Source organism: Eublepharis macularius, chromosome 3, assembly GCF_028583425.1.
Source record: "Eublepharis macularius isolate TG4126 chromosome 3, MPM_Emac_v1.0, whole genome shotgun sequence".
Taxonomy (NCBI): domain Eukaryota; kingdom Metazoa; phylum Chordata; class Lepidosauria; order Squamata; family Eublepharidae; genus Eublepharis; species Eublepharis macularius.
In genome coordinates this window covers 86,210,439-86,232,324 of record NC_072792.1, presented here as the reverse complement: position 1 = coordinate 86,232,324, position 21,886 = coordinate 86,210,439, and the positions used below count along the sequence as shown (strand labels likewise).

General features: G+C 43.8%; 1 protein-coding gene across 4 annotated transcripts in view; it reads left to right on the top strand.

The window, feature by feature from the left end:
• Nucleotides 1-21,886, top strand: part of CASK (calcium/calmodulin dependent serine protein kinase) — a 361,240-nt gene that overhangs the window by 121,152 nt on the left and 218,202 nt on the right. For all 4 annotated transcript variants that reach the window (XM_054974058.1, XM_054974057.1, XM_054974056.1 and 1 more), the window contains exon 4: nt 4,055-4,132. In XM_054974058.1, coding sequence (XP_054830033.1) covers nt 4,055-4,132 — 78 coding nt within the window. The remainder of the gene's footprint in view (nt 1-4,054; nt 4,133-21,886) is intronic.

Genomic DNA, 21,886 nt, shown 5'->3' with positions numbered 1-21,886 from the left:
TTACAGTAGTTAAACTTGGAATAATATTGACTAGTTCTTTAAAGACTGTTCAAAACAGATGTAAACCTCATTTTGAGGAAAATTACACTAGATTGATGTATTGCATAGTGAACCTAACACACATTCTGTAGCTAAGTAAACCTCTTTTAAACAAGTAGTTCACATTTTTTAATGCCTAAACATTTAAATTTAATATCAGAACACTAGAATTAAAATCACTAGACATGTCTGTTCCATAACTGTTGCAATCCCTGTGAAAACCATTATATTTATACAAAAATGTTTATTTCTCAAAATTGACTCACTAAAATATTTGACATGTTCATTTACACAGCAAAATCCTCAGTTCATTCATGACTAAGGAAACATGGTTCATAATTCATTACAATTGCATGTAACTCATAAACTGATCCCTTACCTGTCCGCCAACCTAGTTATGTTGATCCATGCTACTGTAACCTCCAGACTGGACTACTGTAACATGCTGTACATGGGACTAGGGGTGTGCACCCCCCCCCCACCAAATTTGGTAAATCTGTTTTTTTTTAAAACCAAATCTAAGAAAAAAACCAGAATTTAGAGAATGTATTCCAACAGATCTGAATTGATTCTCTAATTTGGTTCAGGTATTTCCAAAAAAAATCAGCCATTGTTTTCTATGGGAAAATCACTCTGGGAGCTGTCTGGTGGGCAGGAGGGAGTCATTTTTTCAATCAAACTTCACCAAATATGGAGGGAACTGACGAAAACCCCACAAAGTCACTCCATTGTTTTCTTGGGGAAAAAGTCAAAGTTGACTCCCATTGCAGAAACACGCTGGGGGGGGGGGCAAGGCTGCCATGATCAAGGCACACTCCCAAATGCAAGCTGAGCTCATCCCAGAGAAAGCCCAGTAGAACCAAATTGAAGCACAGGAATGGAATCCCCCTAGAACCAAAGTGAAGGAAGGGGACCAACACCACATTAGAGAATCACATCCATTCCACCCAAACCAAACCGAAGCAAGGGACCCTGTTGCAATTTAGCCCAACAGAAGCAAACTAAAGCAAGAGAATGCCTTGTGCTTGTGGTTGGGTACTGCTTGGTTCTGTTCTATGGTGATTCCCTGCTGGCTGAATCCAGCATCTGGGTGCTATGAATGACACTGGTTGTGTTAGACTAAGTTGCAACAGTGTCCCTTGCAACTTAGCCCAAATTTGGTGACGGTTGGTTGAAAAATGACTCCTCTACCCCACTGGATAGCTCCCAGAGTGATTTTCCCATAGCCAAATGTTACCAATTTTTTTTTTTTGAAAATTCAGTAAAAATTCAGAATACCTGATTTTTAATTCGGATCTCCCTGATTTTACCAAATCAGCCAAAATTTGGTATTTTAATCTGAACCGAACTGCACACCTCTACATGGGACTTGCCTTTGAAAAATTCTTAGAAACTTCAGTTGGTCTAAAATGCAGCAACAAGACTGCTGTCTGTGGTCAGTTGCTCAGAACACATAACTATTGCTGTGTCCATTGCACTGGCTACCTGCTTGCTTCTGGGCCCTATTCAAAGTGTTGGTTATTACCTTTAAAGCCCATCATGACCTAAGGCCCTCATATTTACTGTGTGAAATCTTCCAGTATACACCCTTGTGCCAGCTACATTCTTCAGACAAGGTTGTGGAGCCCTCTCTCAGAACTGTCCAAACAGCATCAGCTAGGTCACTGTTTTTTCCCATAGTGGGTCTTTTGGAATGGTTTACCAGAGTGGATGCCAAGAACACATTTCTTTGCTATATTCAGGACAACATATAAGACACTTTATTCCGGAGAGCATTTGGTGGAGGATAAACTGTGTTCACAGCTTTGACCATCTGGTTAATTGGACTGTTACATTTCTCCTCACAACTTCTTGTTACATTATTAGTCTGCACACTTAAAGCAGTATACAAATATTTTAAATAAATAAATAGTCCTTTGGTAAACTTTCATTTCACCAACTAGTAAATTTAAATAAGAGTTCAGTAGGTAGTCACATGCTAGACAATTACTCTTTTGCAATTCAGGGATGTCTTAAATAACACTAGCATTTGAGTTTCCCTTTTCTTACCCTGATCAGGAAGGAGAAAGAAATGGAAAACTGTAAATCTAATTATCTAGTTCCTAGATAAGTTTGTAAAGCCCATTTTCTTTTTCTGGGAACACACTTGAAGAAAACTCACAGGGAAAGAGAACATCATACTTTGTTGTGAGTCTGTCTCCCTCTACTGGTGAGAAGTTAATTGTGCCAACAGATTTCATATTAATGTAGGATATGCTTGCAGTCGTCTGGAACTTCAAATTAAAATTTTATTCTAAAAAAAGTAAAACTAGTTTTGACTGTTAGATGCAATGTTAATGCTAGAGACAGCTGTCACAACAATCAAATCAATAATCAAAGCATATTAAGTGGATATAACTTGTCAGGATTACCAAGTAGTTGAATTGAAATTGGAGCCTACTGTTTCTAAATGTGTGGGGAAAACATGTGTGAAACTGATCTTACTGTTTGTCAGCCTTTTTGATACACTGAAACCAATTATTACCTATTTTATTGAATTATAAAGGATGTAAGAATAGGGTTTTAAAACACCCTGCATATATGTTTTTCAAATAGGGTAGTTATCCCTGTGCCTTCTATCAGAACGTGGGGGAAATGCCTTTTATCTCATGATCCTCTTTAAATATTAGGAAGGTCAAAATAGCCTGGTAGTATGACTTGAGCCGAACCCATGCTTGCTTTAATACGAGTTTCTAAGCCTAAGAATAAACCATAGTTGCTGATGCTAAAAAATTACTGGCATAAAATACACTGTATCCAAACCTGGCTGTGAGCTAAATATGTAAGATAGTAGGAAAACGGAATACATTAGAAACAGTACAAATCCAAGCCTACAGTATCTTCAGAAGTGTATCATAGTGTTTGTTAACTACAGCCATGTTTCACAATACTATCTCACCCACAGGTCATCTTAGTGTGGGGAAAAAACACAGGTATTGTAGTGTATGAAGTCTTCATCTCTAGCTAGAACCACATACATTGAGCAGTATTACTAAGGAAGAACAGTGATATAAAATGGCCCTTAGAACATGATAGAGGATAGAAGGCTATGAGCTCTCTGTGTTATATAGCTTTAAAAACAAGGCTGGAACTACACTGCGATCTCATGTTTGTTGTAGTTTCTTCACTCCTTCCCTGCCCCCCTAGGGGTTTTTATTTATTTATTTCTTCATTTATACTCCACCTTTATCCCCAATAGGGACCCAAACTGACTTAAATTATTCTCCTCTCCTTCATTTTATCCTCACAACATCCTTGTGAGATAGGTTAGGCTGAGAGTATGACTAACCAAAGGTCACCCAACAAGATTCCATGACAGAGCAGGGATTTGAACCTGAGATTCCCAGATTCTAGTCCAGAACTCTAACCTCTAACCACACAGGCTCTATTTTAGACCCATACTCTGTTGGTGTGGAACTGTTGGCAGTTTTGTGGATGACTTTCATTAAATGTATTTTTGTACTGCACTGCCATGCATTAGTGAATGGTTACATTTTGGTTGTATAATGTTTCAAGGTATCTGTTGGCTATCTACAGAAGAATACATGTATAAAACGCATTAGAATATAAAATATCACAGACTCTCTGTATTGTTTTAAAAATATTTTCTACATCTGTTCCTTCAGAAAGGGGAGAGATATACTAAAAGCATCTGAGACTTTTTATTTTTAGCACTCACACAGACATAAATAAATCTCTGCCTGAAAGATCATATTGGGACCATTTCTCCAGAACTCTTCTAAACTCAAAGAAGAATGCATTGATTTACTGCTTGTACAATGTAAAAACTTGCCTGAATATGCAAAGAACTTTAAATTTGATGGGCTAGTAACAAACTGGATTTTATTTTTTATGTTGATTAATAAGTGTAATGTGTGAAGTTTTAAACATTTTTAATAGGTATAAAATTAGAACATTATTATTGGAAGATCTGTTTCTAGTCTTACAAACAAATTTTACTTCTTTTCACCTGCAGTATGGATGGTGCAGATCTCTGCTTTGAAATTGTAAAGAGAGCAGATGCTGGTTTTGTATACAGTGAAGCTGTAGCCAGGTATGAATTCTTATTTTATTTTGCCTGTCAGAATAGTAAGGGGGAGATGAATAGCTAGTTTTTTGTTTTATTTACGCCACATAAAGCCTTCTGTTCTGCTAGAATAACTTGTCTCTCAAGGTCTGCAAATTGGATGCTTATTGGTGGGGGAAACTCTGCAAGGCAATATACAGGGGTTAAAAATTGGAAGGGTTGGTACCATTTTGAGCTTCAAACTGGATAAATGTAAATAATTGATAGTGATATGATGCTTCAATGCATCATCAGCTTATATCACATTGATTCTTACCTCATATTATCACATACCCTTCATTTAAAAATGTAAATAAACTAAGAATTTCAAAAAAAATTCAAAGGTTAGGATCAAAGTACATTTAAATTAACAAGAGCTGTGTTGGATCAGACCAAAAGTCTATCTAGTCCACTCTCCTATTTCCAATTGTGCTGAACCAGATGTTTCCAAGTAACCTACAAGAGAGGCATGAAGGCAATAACCTTCTGCTTTTGCTCTCTGGTATCTGCAGTTGATTGACTTCCATTAACTTGTCTAATCTCCTTTTGAAACAGGTAAATCAATGACCATAGTCATACCTAGTTGTAGCAGATTTCGTAAGTTATGTGCTTTTGTGAGGAAGCTGCATTAATTTTTGTAGCAAACAATTAAATCCTCCTTAATTAACATCAGTGGTATCATAGCTCATCCTGATGTAGCTCCAAATTCCTTAACTGTTAATTGTGTGTGTGTGTGTGTGTGTGCTCATTCCAGTTTGTCAGGACAACACAAACATCATAGAACTTTTCACCTCCTTTTGTAAGTCTTTCACTTACATTTTAGGATAACATTTAGCTATCATTCATTCCGTTAGTTCAGAATGTGCGATGTTGTGGAGGTACTTTCAAGCTTGCCAAAGTGTATGCAGGTAAAGGCTAACAGATCACGGATCATTAACTTTACAGAGAGTTACCAAGGACATAATATTAAACTAGTTTTGTATACATGCACTTTGACAGATCTACAGTTCAATGCAGATCTACAGTTGTTTAAGTTTCTTGAGCATTAACTGAGTTAAAGAAAAAAACCCTTAACCGTTCAAATAAAAGTAAGCACCTTGTATCTGAAACATAGTGAAGAGTAGAGATGGGCACAAAACGAACCATGGAACAAAGTAAGTATGGAATAGCTGGTTCGTTTGCACCGAAACACGTGTTCATCTACGGTCTTCCTGTGCAGTCCCACATGGGACTGCGCACACGCAGGCCTGCTGACTTCGGAGATTTTTAAAGCTCAAAACCGCTAGGGGGTGTCCTGTCCTCTCAGTGCACATGCGCAGCCGTCTTTCCCGCCAAAAACGGCCTCTAAGAGGCGCAGCGCCCTTGACGTACCCTCAGTTCCTCTTTTGCCGCCGACTTGAGAGGTTCAGGCTCATCTGTTCTTTTTCAGTGAGATTTCGTCTTAGATGTAAGAATGTCAGAAAAGGCTTTGTTTAAGAAATGGGTATCATGCGACAGAAAAATGACTAAATCTGATGGCCACTCTAGCTGCCTGTATTGTTTGAGGGAGACCCACAACACACAGGCCTGTAGACACTGCCGCATGTTCACCCCAAAGGCCAGAGCAGAGCGGGTGGGTAGACTGCAAGCCTCTTTATGGCAGTGTGCCATGGCAGCGACTGATCCCCCGATTCCGGTGAAGACTTCCGCCGCACTGAAATTGTCTACCCTGCCGAAACCGGGACCCTCTGGAGCCAAGACACCTCGCTCCAGTTCTTCCCCAGCCCATGCCGAGTCCCAGCCATCAGAACCGACCACATCTACATTGGACCCAACCCCTTCAGAACCCAGACCAAGGGCACCCTTGGAACTGTTTGTGGCCACATCGCAATCTACTCACTCTAGGCAAGATGGTTCCGCGACTCCTAGGGCTTCAGAACCGAGAACTCCTTGGAGTGGAGCAGCTTCGGACTGATGGAGCCAATGGAGTGATTCATTGGTTCTGGGATCTTCAGATCTGACAAGGTCCTCAGTACCATCCGGAACCAGCCTAGAGAGAAAGAAGAAAAAGAAACATCACTCTTCTAAACATGACAAACATGTTCTGGAGAGTGTTATATCTCCACAACCGCCAGTAGAATATCAGACTGAGAATGAATCCGAACCACCAAGGAAGAAATGTTGTGGTTCCAGAGACCACCTTTCATCGCGGAGCACTCCCCAATCTAGGTGTCCTTCAGAGGAGGATGTGATTGTGGTAGAGAAACTCCCTACACCATTGGGGAGATCGAAGTCACCCTTCCAAGACTCTTGGTCTTCACGCTCTTTCCGGGGAGAGAGGAGCCACTCGAGAGGCAGAAGAAACCCCTGTTATAAGGAGAAGGATAGTCCTTACTCCAGGTCTCATCGCCCTGTGGAATTTTCCCCATCATGTCGGCATTATAGGGAAGACCCGTATTACTCTCACCGCGGGGTCAGAGATCGTTCGAGGTCCCCCTCACTACGGGCTTATTCTTATCCGGGTTCCAGAAGGACTCCTAGATTATCAGACACTGAATATGATGACAGTGCCCGTTATGATCAGTCCTATGACTCCCCGCCATCACCAGACTGCGCGATTGGGCCATTGGAGGAAGCATCTCCTACCGATGACTTCCGTGCCTATAACGAGTTCCTTCGAAGAATGGTGAAGGCGCTTGAACTCGAGGTGGCATCTACAGAGCCACATTCGAAAGACAAGATTCTGAAGCATATATACTCAAGTTTGACACCGGCGGTTGCCTTTCCAATGATTGAGGGCTTCATGGAGCTTCTGTCAGGATTGAACCTTAAACCAGCTTCCACTCCCGCAACTAATAAGAAGGTGGAGAATCTTTATAGAGTCAAGGAAGACTTGTGCCCATTCCTGTCCCTACATTCTTCTCTGTCCTCTCTGGTGACAGAGGATATGCAGGCTAGACCAAAACAGGGATCGCTGTCGGTTCCTTCGGACAAGGAGAGCAGGAAAATAGACTCTATGGGTAGAAAGGTGTACATGTCTTCCGCCTTTGGCATCAAGATTGCCAATTATGCAGCGATGATGGCTGCCTATCAGCTACTTTTGTGGAACAAAGTAGCCACTTTTATTCCCCAATTACCGGAGGATCAGAAGATCTTCCTCCGAGTGATTCAAGAGGAAGCGGTCCGTTTATCCCGCCATCAGATCAATGTGGCTAGAAATTTAACAGATACCTCAGCCAGATCATTGCTTTCAGCGCTCGATATCCGCAGATTTGCTTGGTTAAGATCAACAGCTCTGCCAACAGAGACCAGGAATAAGGTGGAGGATCTCCCTTTTGAGGGACACACTCTCTTCTCGAAAAAGACGGGTGAGTATCTGTCCAAGAAATGCCAGGATAGACTTACAGCATGCTCGTATGGTGTACTTCCCCAGCATCAAGCTTCAAACAGACCGCAGTATAGGCCTTTTAATAGAGGCCGTCCACAGTGTTTTCACCCCTATCATGGGTATGGCTACCAACCGCAGAGGTGTTATCAGAGCCCTCAAGCATCCTTTTCGAGGAGGAGACAGGGCTATAAGAACAAGCAGGGAGCTCACCAGCAGCAGGCCAAGTACCTGGCACATTCTCAGAAGCAATTTTGACTATTACAGGGACCTGACCACTTGTTTAGAGTCAGGCTAGTTTCCTTTTTTTCTGAATGGTGCCGTATATCTTCTGATTCTTGGGTTTTACAAATCATTAAAAATGGTTATCAAGTTGAATTTTTACAGTGGCCTGGTCTCCGGCCCCTTACTTTCTCCCCCAGAATACTCAGCCCGGAGTAGTATCTGAGCTCTCAACTCTATTAAATAAAGGAGCAATTGAAGAGGTGACAAATAGTTCCTCCTTCTCTAGGTTTTTATTCTAACCTGTTTGTAGTAGAGAAGAAGGATGGGGGTCTCCATCCTATTCTGGACCTTCGTGAATTGAACAAGTTTATTCAGGTCAGTAAATTTAAAATGACCACTTTACAGACGGTCTTGGCTCTGATACCTTCCCAATCTTGGTTTGGGGTTTTGGACCCAAAAAGATGCATACTTCCACATTTCCATCTTTTTGGACCATAAGAAATTACTTCGCTTTACGTATGATACTCGTATTTTTCAGTACCGTGTCCTCCCCTTTGGGTTATCCACTGCCCCTAGGGTTTTTACCAAATATGTGGCTGTAGTCATTGCCTACCTTAGGATGCAGGGTTGTTGTATTTTCCCTTACCTTGATGACTGGCTCATAGTTGGGCATTCGGCTGCTGGTGTAGATAGGCAAATTTCCATCACCCTGTCCACTTGCCTGCGCTTGGGCTTGTTTGTCAATCAGAAAAAGTCGAGACTCTACCCTTCTAGGGTCACGCAGTTCATAGGAGCTGTCATCAATGGTATAAGGGATGCAGGCTTCTTGCCCCTGGACAGAGCCAAGAAAATTAGATTACTGGTTGGGAAGTTTAAAAGATGTAGGTTCCAATCAGCTAAGCTTATTCAAGTGTTGCTGGGATACATGGCATTCACTACAGCAGTGATTCCATTAGCAAGACTTCAGATGGGCCCTCTGCAAATCTGGTTTGTTTCCGTTTTCCGTCCAGAGAAGGACTCCCAGAATAAAAAGGTTAGCATCCCTCAGAGGGTCCTTCTGTCCTTAGACTGGTGGATAGAGGACTCGAACCCATTGAAAGTGTTAAGTTTGGATACAGGCAACCTGAGGTGTCGATTACAACAGATGCCTCTAGTTTAGGATGGGGGGCTCATTGTGAAGGGTCTTATGCACACGGGATGTGGGATGACTTGGAATGTGAAGAGCACATCAACCTTTTGGAACTGAGAGCGGTGTTTTATGCGTTAGTCTCCTTCTCAGACATTGTTCAGAATAAGACAGTCCAAGCCCTAACAGATAATACCACCACGATGTTTTATATAAACAAGGGGGTATGGCTTCTATCACCTTATGTAAAGAAGCTATGAAGATCTGGGAATGGGCAGTAAATCACTCAGTATGGCTTCTGACAGTCCATATCCCAGGAGTAGATAACACGGTGGCTGACCACCTTAGTAGATTACAGGGAGATAACCATGAATGGTCCCTTCAGGACGTGTATCTACGTCCTGTCTTTTCAGAGTGAGGGTTCCCCGACACAGACCTTTTTGCCTCAGAGGAGAACCACAAGACTCCCCGTTATTGCTCAAGATTATTGCTCAAGAGGAGGAGTCGGCCTCGAGTCTCTTGGGGATGCATTTCAACTAGAGTGGTCCAACCATTTCTACTATTTGTTCCCTCCGTTTCTGTTATTAGCCAGAGTCATCTGCAAGGTTCTAACGGACAAAACAGCAGCCATTCTGGTAGCCCCATACTGGCCGAGGCAGCCTTGGTTTCACATGCTCATGAGGATGTATCAGTTTCCGATTCAACCAGATCTGTTGTCATGGAAAGGTGTGTTCCACCACAGAGTAGACAAACTCAAACTGACAGCTTGGCTGATCCTTCCGAACACGGTTTTTCAGAGGGAGTAATGCATGTGTTGGAGAATGTTCGACGTTTGTCTATTCGTCAGTTTTCGGTGTGGTGTCAGGAACGGGGATCGAACCTTTTAACCTCTCCTCTTTCTGAAGTTCTGGACTTCCTTTGGGGACTCAAGCAGAAAGGGTTGTCTTATTCATCCCTTAAGGTTTATTTGGCAGCTATTTGCACCTTTCACCCCCCTGTTGATAGGAGAACAGTTTTTTCTCACTACATGTCAAAATTATTTCTGAAAGGGCTGAATAATTTGCTTCCCCCTGTTAGGGCTGTGGTTCCTCAGTGGTTTTTGCCCCTGGTCTTGACTAGGCTCATTTCGAAGCCTTTTCAGCCCTTGGCCACCTGCCACCTGTCTATGAAGGTAGCGTTTTTGGTGGCAGTTACTTCGGCTAGGAGGGTGGGGGAGTTGGCAGCTTTATCCTGTGAACCCCCTTATTTAAAGATCCACGCGGAGAAGGTAGTCCTTAGAACTAAAGTGGACTTCCTACCCAAAGTAGTCTCTAAGTTCCATATGTCTCAGGAAATTTCCTTACCAGTATTTTTTAGAGAACACTCTTCTGAGGCAGATAGGGCCCTCCACACCCTAGATGTACACAGGGCTCTTCTTTTTTATCTGGACCATGTTAAACCCTTTAGGGTAGATTCCAATTTGTTTATATGTTTTGCAGGCCCGAAGAAATGGCATAAGGCCAGTTCTGAAACGTTAGCTCATTGGGTTGTCCAGACTATTTTGTCATGTTACAAAGTTATGAACTTACCTTGTCCTTTGGAAGTGCATGCTCATTCCACCAGGTCTCAAGTGACATCAGCAGCTCTTTTGAGAGCTGTCCCACTCCAGGACATCTGTAGAACAGCGACGTGGGCCTCGGCTGACACGTTTGTCAGGCATTACGCCTTGGACGTCCTAGACAGGAAGGAAATGACAGTGGACATTGCAGTCCTACAATCAATCTTCCTGTGACAACTTTTCATCACCTCCTCCCAGGTATTTAAGCTTTGTAATCTCCCATGTGGGACTGCACAGGAAGACCATAGATGAAAAACAGTGTTGCTTACCTGTAACTGTTGTTCATCTAGGTCTTCCGTGCAGGCACACATACCCTCCCTCCTTCCCCGCTAATTCTCTTGGTACTTACCTTGTAGAGCAGTGGCAAAAGAGGACTGAGGGTATGTCGGGGGCGCCCCGGCTCTTAGAGGCCGTTTTCGGCAGGAAAGACGGCTGCGCATGCTCACTGAGAGGCAAGGACGCCCCCTAGTGGTTTTGAGCTTTAAAAATCTCCAAAGTCGGCAGGCCTGCGCGTGCGCAGTCCCATGTGTGCCTGCATGGAAGACCTAGAGGAACAACAGTTGCAGGTAAGCAACACTGTTTTTCCGTGGGACCACATTTTTATGAAACAAACCATTTTTTCCAGCCTTTCCATGGCTGGTTCAGAGTTTCACAGACCCTGCACCAGTTTCAGCCTATTGGCTGAACCCAGGGTAGGGTCTGTGAAACTGACAGCCCCTTTCTCCTACTGCCCGGCCTGTCAGTTTCACAGACTCCGCACTAGGTTGAGCCAACGGGCTGAAACCGGTGCGGGGTCTGTGAAACTGATAGCCCCGTTCTCCCGCTGCCCAGGCAGCAGAAGAAAGGGGCTGTCTGTTTCAAACGCCCCACACAATTCAGCAACCAGTGCAGGGCGGTTGAAATGCCATGAACCATGAACCAATTCCCAAACTGGGAAAAGGTCAGAAGTTTGTCGTTCATCATTTGTGGAATGCTACGAACTACAAATCACGTGGTGTTTTTTTTTTTTTGGTTCGTGCCCATGTCTAGTTAAGAGCACTACACGTTTATGTTAAGGATTCATTTTCAGATCTTTGATGTGTCCCATAACCTGAAAGAAAATAGCCATGTGAGGCTACAAATTGGGGGTACAGTTCTAGGGAAGAGGATTTAATACTCCACACACCGTTTCACTGATGAAAGCATTTGCACACACACCCACTCCCAGTCTGTCATCCCTGGTAGAGAAAAAAGGCAAACAAAAGATGCATCTCTTCCCCCACCCTTGAGGCTAATAGAAGCCCAGAACAGACAGTTTTGATTGATAAAAAGGCATCTGTAGAAATGTTATCCTCCCAGTTGTGCTCAAGGATGAGTCAAGCCTCCAGAATACACAACAGAACAATAAGGAGTCAAACAAATGTTGTCCCCAGGGCCAAGCCTGGCACTTTTCACTCTGCCTGGGAGTCCCGGGATTCGCCGATATAAGTGCAGTCAAGCAAGGCAATAGACGAGAGCAAAACCAACAAACCAGTACAGAGTCAGGAACCCGGGAGTTCCGTCCAAAAGTGGGGGAAAGCAGGAAGGTCTGGAGTTCAGGGTCCAAGGCTGAGGAGCAGGACAGGAGGCAGGGGGCGGGTTCTAACTGAAAAGCAAGCACAAGTTAGCAGAACAAAAATGCAAGGTAATAAACAAGGTAAGCCTCTGTTCACTGAGAAAACAAAGGAAGTGGCGAGCAAAGTTGCTTTCACAGCAAGCCCTGCTCAGCATGTTCTTTTTATCTGTCTAATTAGCTGACTCATCCCTAAGGCTTGGCTTGTCATTCCTACTCCTGTAGTGACTCTAGTTCTGGAGCTAGCGCTGAACTCCGTTGTGCACGCAGTCAGGTGCTTCATCTCACCTGGTATGTCAGGCTTTCCTAGCATCTTCTGCATTCAGCTGGTTTGGACAAGGCTGGCAGCAACTGACACACTGGCTCCTGCTCCCTTTCTTTCACATCCTGCCAGAATGAGCGACCCTTGTTTCCTGATGCTTCTCTCGCCAGCCCTGCTTCAGAATCCAGTGGCTCAGCAGGGATCCCTCCTGTCAAGGGCATGACTCCATCTCTCAATTCAGCAGCTCTGGTGGAGATTCTTCTGGTGCAGTGCTTGAGTTTTCCATTTCTGCATCCTCAAAGGAGGGGGCAGCTGGCTGGTTCACAACACCCCCCCACCCCGATCACTTCTGTGATCCAAATTGGGAAAGTCTCTGTGGCTGTATTTGCTGCTAATGTATAGTTTAATGTCATAGAGAAGATTGTCCCTGCCTTTCTTTTCTATGTTCCTGTTGAGTTTCATATCACTAGGAACCTCTTTTAGCAAATCTTAACAGATTGTCCTGTGAGAAGTGCTAATGGTCTCTTGCTGTTCCAGCATCATAGAGCTGTTTGTGTGTGTATAAACTAGGGGTGTGCAACCCCAAAAGATTTGGGTTTCCTGCTTATGGTTTACCCAGAGCAGGGAAAAAAATTGGCGGAACCCGAAGCTGCAAGCCGCTTCGGGTTCAGGTATTTAAGCCAATTCGGAATTATTAGGTAAGATTTGGCCATTGTGTCCAATGGGAAACACTGCTCCCAGCTATCCGGGGGCCTGAGGGGGCATTTTGTTCCCTAATAACACCACATTTGCAGGGGACCCTCTCCCAACCCTCCTCCCATGGCCACCCAAGTTTGAGGGAGATTGGATTTCGGGGGGGCATGTTATGGCCCCCCCAAAGAAGGTCCCCTCAGCTGCATTATTCCGTATGAGGACTAAACTCCAGAGAATCACAATAAGAAAAAATTGATTAAAAATACACAAATCCATATGAAGCAAGTGAGTGAGAACCTAGAAGTGAACTAATGAACATCCTCAAAGAAGGTTGACCCACACCAGCCACCCCACTTGTTTGTTTCTATTGTGGGAAAATCCAGACTCCCACAGTAGAAACACATGGAATGTGGCATCCATGTACATCTCTTTTTTTTTTTTTTTTTGAAAAATTTTTATTGGGTTAGAATCCATTATTTCCACATTTACATTCAATTTTCCCCAATTTTTTCATCTCTAACCCCCTCCCTTTCCCCCCCCTTTTTGTTGACTTCCAACAGCTTTCCAACCCTTAGTCCCCTTTCCCTTACTTTTATTAGCTTCCTCTATCTAAAACAAATATATATTCTCCATTATTCTAAGCAGTACATCCTTAACTATTTTTAACATTATATGCCCAAACTGTAAGCCTTTGTTTCCATCTTAGATAAACAATTTATCCCAATTTTTCAATTTCAGGTATTTCTATATATCATAAACCATATAGATCATACAACATCCATGTACATCTCTAGGGCATGGTTGCTGAAAGCTAGTCTTGCCTGGCATCTCACATGCTAGTAAATTTCTATCTCCTGGCCAGGATCTGGCTTCTGTTTCCTGCCTGGCTAGGCATTGTTTTTGTGTAGAGAACATACAGAGAGGGGCTTATGATATTGCCATAGACATAACCCTTAATATTGTGAGGGCAAGTCTGACCACTAAAAATGTGACTGGTCCGAAGTCACCCAGTAAGCTTCAGCGGCAGAGTGGGGAAATGAAACTGCATTTCCGGATCGTAGTCCAGCACTCTACCCAATGCACCACATTGGCATCAACCACCTAGACAAAGGACAGGGGGAACGGTCCCAAACTCCAAAGCAAAGGCACACTAAGGATACGCCAAAAGACCGCTGCTGCAATCCAAAGCTTTATTCATAAATGCCGAGGGTCAAATCAAAAGGATGGGGGGGCGCCCACTCTCTCCGGCTGCTCCCGGCAGGAGATTGGCAATGGGTTTGCCTGGCTAAATTGTCCCGTTTCGTAAGGCTCACAGCTTCATCAAAAGCCACAAATAAATTCTACAATGAAATATGCAATAGGTATGTTAGTTACATCACAAACTGAAACCAAACAATGTACATTTTATTTTAAACAGTGTAGCAAAATTTCAATAAAAATTGCAACAAACCATTACCTTGGTGTAAAGCGTATTCCTTTACTACAAAGTAACCAGCTGGACAAGAGTCAAGTTTCTTCTTAGTTTTAGTTCAACAATATTTCCTCCCTTGTCGGCAGTTGTGTGGGTGGGCAGCAATTAAGTAGCCTGCCAAACATCCAACTTGTAACTGAAGGAATCAGATTTAAAGGGAAACCAGACCAATTTTGCATTAGAAAGCTACCCCAAGAATGGGGTGAAATCTATCTCCTGGTTAAGACCATTAGGGGCCATTGTCCTGAGATTCCAACCGAAGAAGTGCTTTTCAATCTATTTTCCCACCATTTGGTTTTAGTACCTGAAGGACTGTGTAGACAAATTCCCGCTCATTTCTGTGATGCTGAATAAAGTGCTGTGTCAAAGGTGCATCTGTAACAGCACTTCTAATTTTAGACATATGCTCCTGTATACGGAGCCTCATTGTCCTAGTTGTACTGCCAATATATAGGAGGTTACAAGTTACAAGTACACCTGATGCCATAAATTACCCCTGGTGTGCTGCAAGTGGAGAAGTCTTGTGTTTGCAACTTCTCTTTGGTCACGGGATGTAAGAATTTATCTACATTAACAGCCATGGGACAGACATTACAATGGCCACAAGAAAAGTGGCCCATATGCTTGTTTGCCACCACAGGGGTATTTGTTTTTCCAAAGTCAGAATGTACTATCATATCTTTAATGGTTTTTGTTCTGCGGAAACCAACCAAAGGAGGTAAGGAACACCCTGAAACGTTCTGTATTACATGCCAGTTTTTTCTAACAATCCTAGCAATCATCGGTGTCCTTAGTGTGCCTTTGCTTTGGAGATCAACCACCTAGAACCAGCATTCAGCTGCAGATTCCTATTCTTACTTATTATATCAACCTCATTTTCATCTGAATTGCTACATTATTCATCTTCATTATCCATTAATATCTGCAATGTGTTTTACTCCTATTAAATCATGCAAGGCAATGAGAAATGTAGGATTGCAGACAAATTATGTTATATCACCCTAGCTTTCAGTGCAGCCTATCTCTTATAGTAGTTGTGTTAGTCTAGCTATAAAGCTGTCTGGGTGATCTGAGGACAATATTTCTCTCTCATCCAAAATTACTTCTCAAATGTTTTGTGAGAATATTTTTTTCAAATTTCACTTCATTTGTACCCCATTTTTCTTTCCAGTGGGGACCCAAAGCAGCTTACATTAGTCTCCTCTCCTCCATTTTTTCTCTTCACAACAACCCTGTGAAGTAGGTTAGGCTGAGAGTGTGTGACTGGCCCAAGGTCACTCAGCAGTCTTCCATGGTAGAGAGCAGGGATTCAGACCTGGGATTCCCATATCCTAGCCTTGCACTCTAACTACTCTCAGGATAAAATGGAGGAGGAGAAACAAGGATGCTACTTTCCTTGGAAGAAGAGTGGAAAAGGGAATGATGTACGTGGGCTTAAACACACTGCCCTATCATCACTGTGGGGTGACTGGAGTATGAGAAGGGTTTCTTATCCTTATCTGAGGGTGTCTCTTGCAACAATGAGATCAGGGGAGGAGGCTGCACAATGCAGTCCTATGGCCAGGAAGTGGCCAACAGGGTTCATAAGCAGGAAAGCCAATAATGCTCCCGTAGAAGAAGACACAGCCCAAACATTATCAGCATTTTTTGTCTCTTGTCAAACAGCACAGCAGAGGCACATTCCTGAATGCATGCTCATCCCTGGGAAAGAATGAAAGAAGGAAAGACACACACACCCAAAATCCCCAGCACCCCCAGAGCAGGCTGGCCAGCCATTCTCCGTGGTTCTCTATGGAGCCAACCATCACAACAGAAAATCACACACACACACAAAAATAATTTATTTCTTGGTAACAACATTAAAAACATCACATCACTGTTAAATCACAATCACAATAATGCAATATACAATACAATATATATATATATATATATATATATATATATATATATATATGTATGTATGTATGTATGTATGTGTATATATAGCAATATATATCATGCAATATACAGTCCTAGATTAAATCAACCCCCACCATCACACCAGAGAACCAAAAACAACCAAAAACATACCAAAATTAATTTTTTAAACTGTTATTGCTTGCATTTCTGGCCTGCCCATCCCATAAGCGGGCTGAGGGTGGGTAACAGTATTAATAGCACATTCAAATCACAACATACAGTCCCAACTTGAAACAAAATCTAACATCACCCCAGAAAAAAATTTATTTCTTGGACAAGCCCCCAATTCAAACCAGCCAGTCACTGCAGCAGGCCAGCAGCACTGAAAAAATAATTTTTTAAAAAAATACTGTCCTCCCAGAGAATCCCCCAATCGGAAAGGGAAGAGCTGCTTGCTGCTGCAGCAGTTGGCTCTTTCTATAAGCCAATCTCCCTACCCTGATCACCCCCCCCTCCATCTCCTGCCTCTCTCACTCCCCTCTTCTCCCTCCCATCGCGTGAAAGCCACAGGAAGGGAAGAGCTCTTTGAAGCTTTTTTTCCTCTTGCCATGGCAAGGGAAAAAGGCTTCACAGAGCTCCACGAAGCAACCTGAAGCACTTCAGGAAGCTCACAATTCATGTATGGAACATCTTGGTCACTATTAGGAAGTTTACTGGACATATTAGCTCAGTGTGTTGCAACAGGAGTAAAAAATACAGATTCAGTGTTAGGAAGCATAATACTGTTATATAAACCTATATTATATTTATTTTTGAACACTTGTGCAGTTCTGGTTATCCCAAGGAATGGGGCTTAGTTTTGAAATGAAACCTAAGAGGGGACATAAAAGAGGTTTATAAACCTTGAATGATACAGAGCAATAGTTCCTGAACTGCGGGTCACAGCAATAGATGCTGCACTGGGCAGGGGGTTGGACTAGATGGTCTGTATGGCCCCTCCCAACTCTATGATTCTATGCTGTGTAGTCCCAGCACTCAAGTCAAACTCCCATCCCAGCCCCAGTGAAACCATCCGGACCTATGTGTCCCAAAGGATGGAGAAGCATTCCCAGATAAGGTTATGGTGTTGCTGTAGAATCATAGAACAATCATAGAATCATAGAGTTGGAAGGGCCATCTAGTCCAACCCCCTGCCCAGTGCAGGATCAGCCTAAAGCATCTCTGACAAGTATTCATCCAGCCTCTTCTTGAAAACTGCCAGTGAGGGAGAGCTCACCACCTCCCTAGGCAGCTGATTCCACTTTTGAACTACTCTGACGGTGAAAAAGTTTTTCCTAATATCCAGTCGGTACCTTTGTGCATGTAGTTTTAGCCCACTGCTTCGCGTCCTACCCTCTGCTGCCAACTGGAACAGCTCCCTGCTCTCCTCCAAATGACAGCCTTTCAAATATTTAAAGAGAGCAATCATGTCCCCCCTCAACCTCCTCTTCTCCAAACTAAACATTCCCAAGGCCCTCAGCCTTTCCTCGTAGGGCTCAGTCTCCAGACCCCTGATCATCCTCGTCGCTCTCCTCTGCACCCTCTCGATTTTGTCCACATCCTTTCTGAAGTGAGGCCTCCAGAACTGCACACAGTACTCCAGGTGTGGCCTGACCAAGGCAGTATAGAGAGGGGCTATGACCTCCTGCAATTTCGATGCTATGGCCCCTTTGATACAACCCAGGATTGAATTAGCCTTTTTTGCCACCGCATCACACTGATTGCTCATATTCAGTTTACAGTCCACTCTTACCCCAAGATCCCTTTCACATATACTACTGCCCAGAAGTGTATCCCCCATCCAGTATTTGTGCTTCTCATTTTTGTGGCCCAGATGAAATACTGTGCACTTGTCTTTGTTGAATTGCATCCTATTCACAGCTGCCCACTTCTCCAGAGTATTCAGGTCTTGTTGAATTTTAATTCTATCTTCTTGGGTGTTTGCTACCCCTCCCAATTTGGTATCATCAGCAAATTTAATGAGCAGCCCTTCCACTCCATCCAGATCATCGATAAAAATATTGAAAAGTACCGGGCCCAAAACCGAGCCCTGCGGTACCGCACTGGACACCTCCCTCCAATCTGATGAAACGCCGTTGACCACCACTCTTTGAGTGCGGTCCTCCAACCAGTTCCCTATCCACCGAACTGTCCTATAGTCTACTCCACAGTCTTCCAGTTTGCCCATCAGAATGTCATGGGGGACCTTATCAAAAGCTTTACTGAAATCCAGATAAATCATGTCAACAGAGTTCCCCCGATCCAGCAAGCTGGTCACTCGATCAAAGAAGGAAATCAGGTTGGTCTGGCAGGATCTGTTAGGAACAAAACCATGCTGACTTCCCCAGATCACTGAGCGGTCCTTCAGATGCTTACAGATTGATCCCTTTAAAATCTGTTCTAATATCTTCCCAGCAACAGAAGTCAGACTGACTGGCCTGTAGTTTCCCGGGTCATCCTTCCTCCGTTTCTTAAAGATTGGGATAACATTTGCTCTTCTCCAATCTTGTGGCACATCCCCAGTCCTCCAGGAGGCCTTGAAGATGATGGACAGGGGTTCTGCAAGTTCTCTGGAAAGTTCTTTCAGCACTCTTGGGTGCACCCAAGAGTACTGGCAGGCTTCAGCATAGGAGCTCTTCCCATAAGCCTGTACTGGCAGGCTTCAGCATAGGAGCTCTTCCCATAACACATATAGGCCTCCTGGTGAAGCTGACTAGGATGCTGTGGTTAGCATAGCTCTCACAGCACGTTATCATGACATGGAAGACATGGATGTTTTTCCAGGGAAGGGGCTGTTTTCCCAGGCCAGGCCTGCTGTCAAAATTGGCAACCAGTGAAACCTATCTGGATGCTATAGAAGGCCCAGCTGTCTGAAGCTGTACCTCTCATTGAAGCCAGCCAGGATGCTATAATTACCATAGCAGCTGCAGGGGCATAACCTCATTTGGAGATGCAGATGTCTCCGAAAATTGGTCATCAATGGACAATCCAGCCCGAATCTGTGCAGGAAGTGTCAATGAAATTTGGAGGAACTGCAGTATTTCTTTGCCCTTGAGGAAGATGCTTGAAACGAGTTCATATAAACTGGCAAGCTCATCGGGGGGGGCCTTAGGGTGCCCCTCCCTTTGCGTTTGGGTAAGATTTTTCACATTCCTTTGGCAACTAATACTTTCAAAAACAAGAGAAAAAGAAAAATTACTTACTCTGTTTTGAATTGAGAATAGGACTTACCTTGGATGGCTGCAGGAAAACAGTGTTGCACTTAACTGTAACTGTTGTTCATCTAGGTTTTCATGCAGGCACGCATTGAGACTGCACAGGCGCAGGCCAGCTGCCAGGAACGATTTACAAGCTCTCAAATAGTAGAGGGTGTTCTTCCTCAGCTACATGCATGCACGGAGGCTTCCCGCCAAATGTCGTGTTGCTGGGTGGAGCGATCCCTCTTCCCGCAGTTCCTCCTAGGCTGCTGCATGTCAGTCGAGAGTCTCACCGTGGGGTAGGAGGGAGGGAATTTGTGCCTGCACGAAGACATAAACAAACAACAGTTACAGGTAAGTACAACACTGTTTTCATTGTAGGTCTTCAGTGCTGTCCTGCATTGGGAGAATAGCAAGCTACTCACCAATGGAGGAGGGTATGAGATGACTACGAGAATAACAAGTGAGGGATTGCTGTCCCCACTGCTGCATCTCATCTGGCATTCACTTCTATAGAGTAATGACATATAATAGTGTCTGTGGACGACCAGGTAGTTGCCTGACAGATATCCTGTAGAGGTGTGCCCCATAGGAAGGCTGCTGACGAGGACTGCGCCCTTGTGGAGTGTGCTCTGATGGTCATCGGGCAGGGAACCTTGACCAAGGAGTAGCATCGTCTGATGGTTGCAACAATCCATCTGGAGAGCAACTGGTTAGCTACCAGGAAACTCTTATGTAGACCTGAGTAACACATGAATAGGGCTTTGGACCTCCTAAAAGATTTTATGTTAACATAATACAGTAAAGCCCTCTTCACATGTAACTTGTATAGTGTACATTCTGATTCTGAAGTATGGTTCAGGAAGAGGACTGGTAGAACAACCTTTTGTTGCAGGTGAAACCTGGACACAACCTTAGGGAGGAATTCTAGGCTGGGGTATAGAATGACTTTTACATCAAAGAACTGGTGAAAGGGTGGATCTATGCGTAGTGCAGCAAGTTCACCCACCCTTCTAGGAAACGTCACTGCTACAAGGAGGACTACCTTCCAAGAGAACAAGTTAAGGTCACAGTTGGCCAGTAGCTCAAGTGAGGGTAGCATAAGCTGTCCCAAGACTAGTAAGAGGTTCCGCTGAGATAAGGGAGGTGCCCTAGGTGGGAAGGTGTTAAGAACACCTTTCAGAAACTGTTTGGAGGCTTAGTTTGAGAACACTGTTTTGCCGTCCATGAGCTCATGGAACACCGATATGGCAGCGAGGTGGACCTTGGTGGATGAGGTGGATAGGCCTTTCTTAAGAAGTGACACCAGGTAATCAAAAATAACTGATATTGGGAAGAGAAGGGAGAAACTGTCGTGTGAGCTACCCATGTTGCAAAATGAGACCACTTTGGCATATGATGACCTTTTAGATGCTTTCCGGGCATTCAGTATAATCTGAGCAACCTCCTTAGAGGAGTCACACTATGAGCTTGAGGATGGTCACATTGTGGTGGAGGATCGGACTTCTGTGGATGAGGTCTAGAGCTTCTTGGAGGTATATGTAAGAGCCTCTAGGTGTCTGCCATAGGGTTGGGACATGTGTCCCAGAATGATCAGGATGCAGTGTGTTCTGAATTGCTTGATTCTGACCAACATTCTGGGTATTAAGGGAATGGGTAGGAAGGCCCTTGTTCCAGGAAATTTGGAAAGCATTCCTGAGGGACCATGAGTCTGATCCCCCCATGGAGCAAAAGGATCTGGCCTTGGTGTTGTGTGACATTGCAAACAGGTCTATATCCAGTGTTCCCCACCTCAGGAAAATGGGGCAGAGGTAAGTGAGGTTGATGAACCACTCGTGATGAGGCTTGAATACCCTGCTTAGAGTGTCTCATCTGTTGCTCACCTGCAATATGGATTGCTTATAGAGAGACATTGTGTTGTATTGCCCAATGCCTAAGTTCCAATGCCTCTGAGCAGAGAGTCAGTGAAGCAATTCCTGCTTTGTTCAAATAATAGAGTGGTTGTGTTGTCTGTGTGGACCTGAATCCTCTTGTCCCATAGGAGATCTGTAAAGGAAACAAGGGAGTAATGAATTGTTTTCAATTCTAGGACATTTATATGCATGTATTTTTCTGAGTCTGACCATTCTCCCTGTATGGAGTGGTAACCACAGTGTGCCCCCCAGCCTCTAAGAGGCATCAGTGATGATGGCAGTATCTGATAATTGGAGTCAGACTTTGTACCCCTGAGGAGGTTCTCATCAGACAGCCACCAATTTAAGGATCTAAGGGTAGA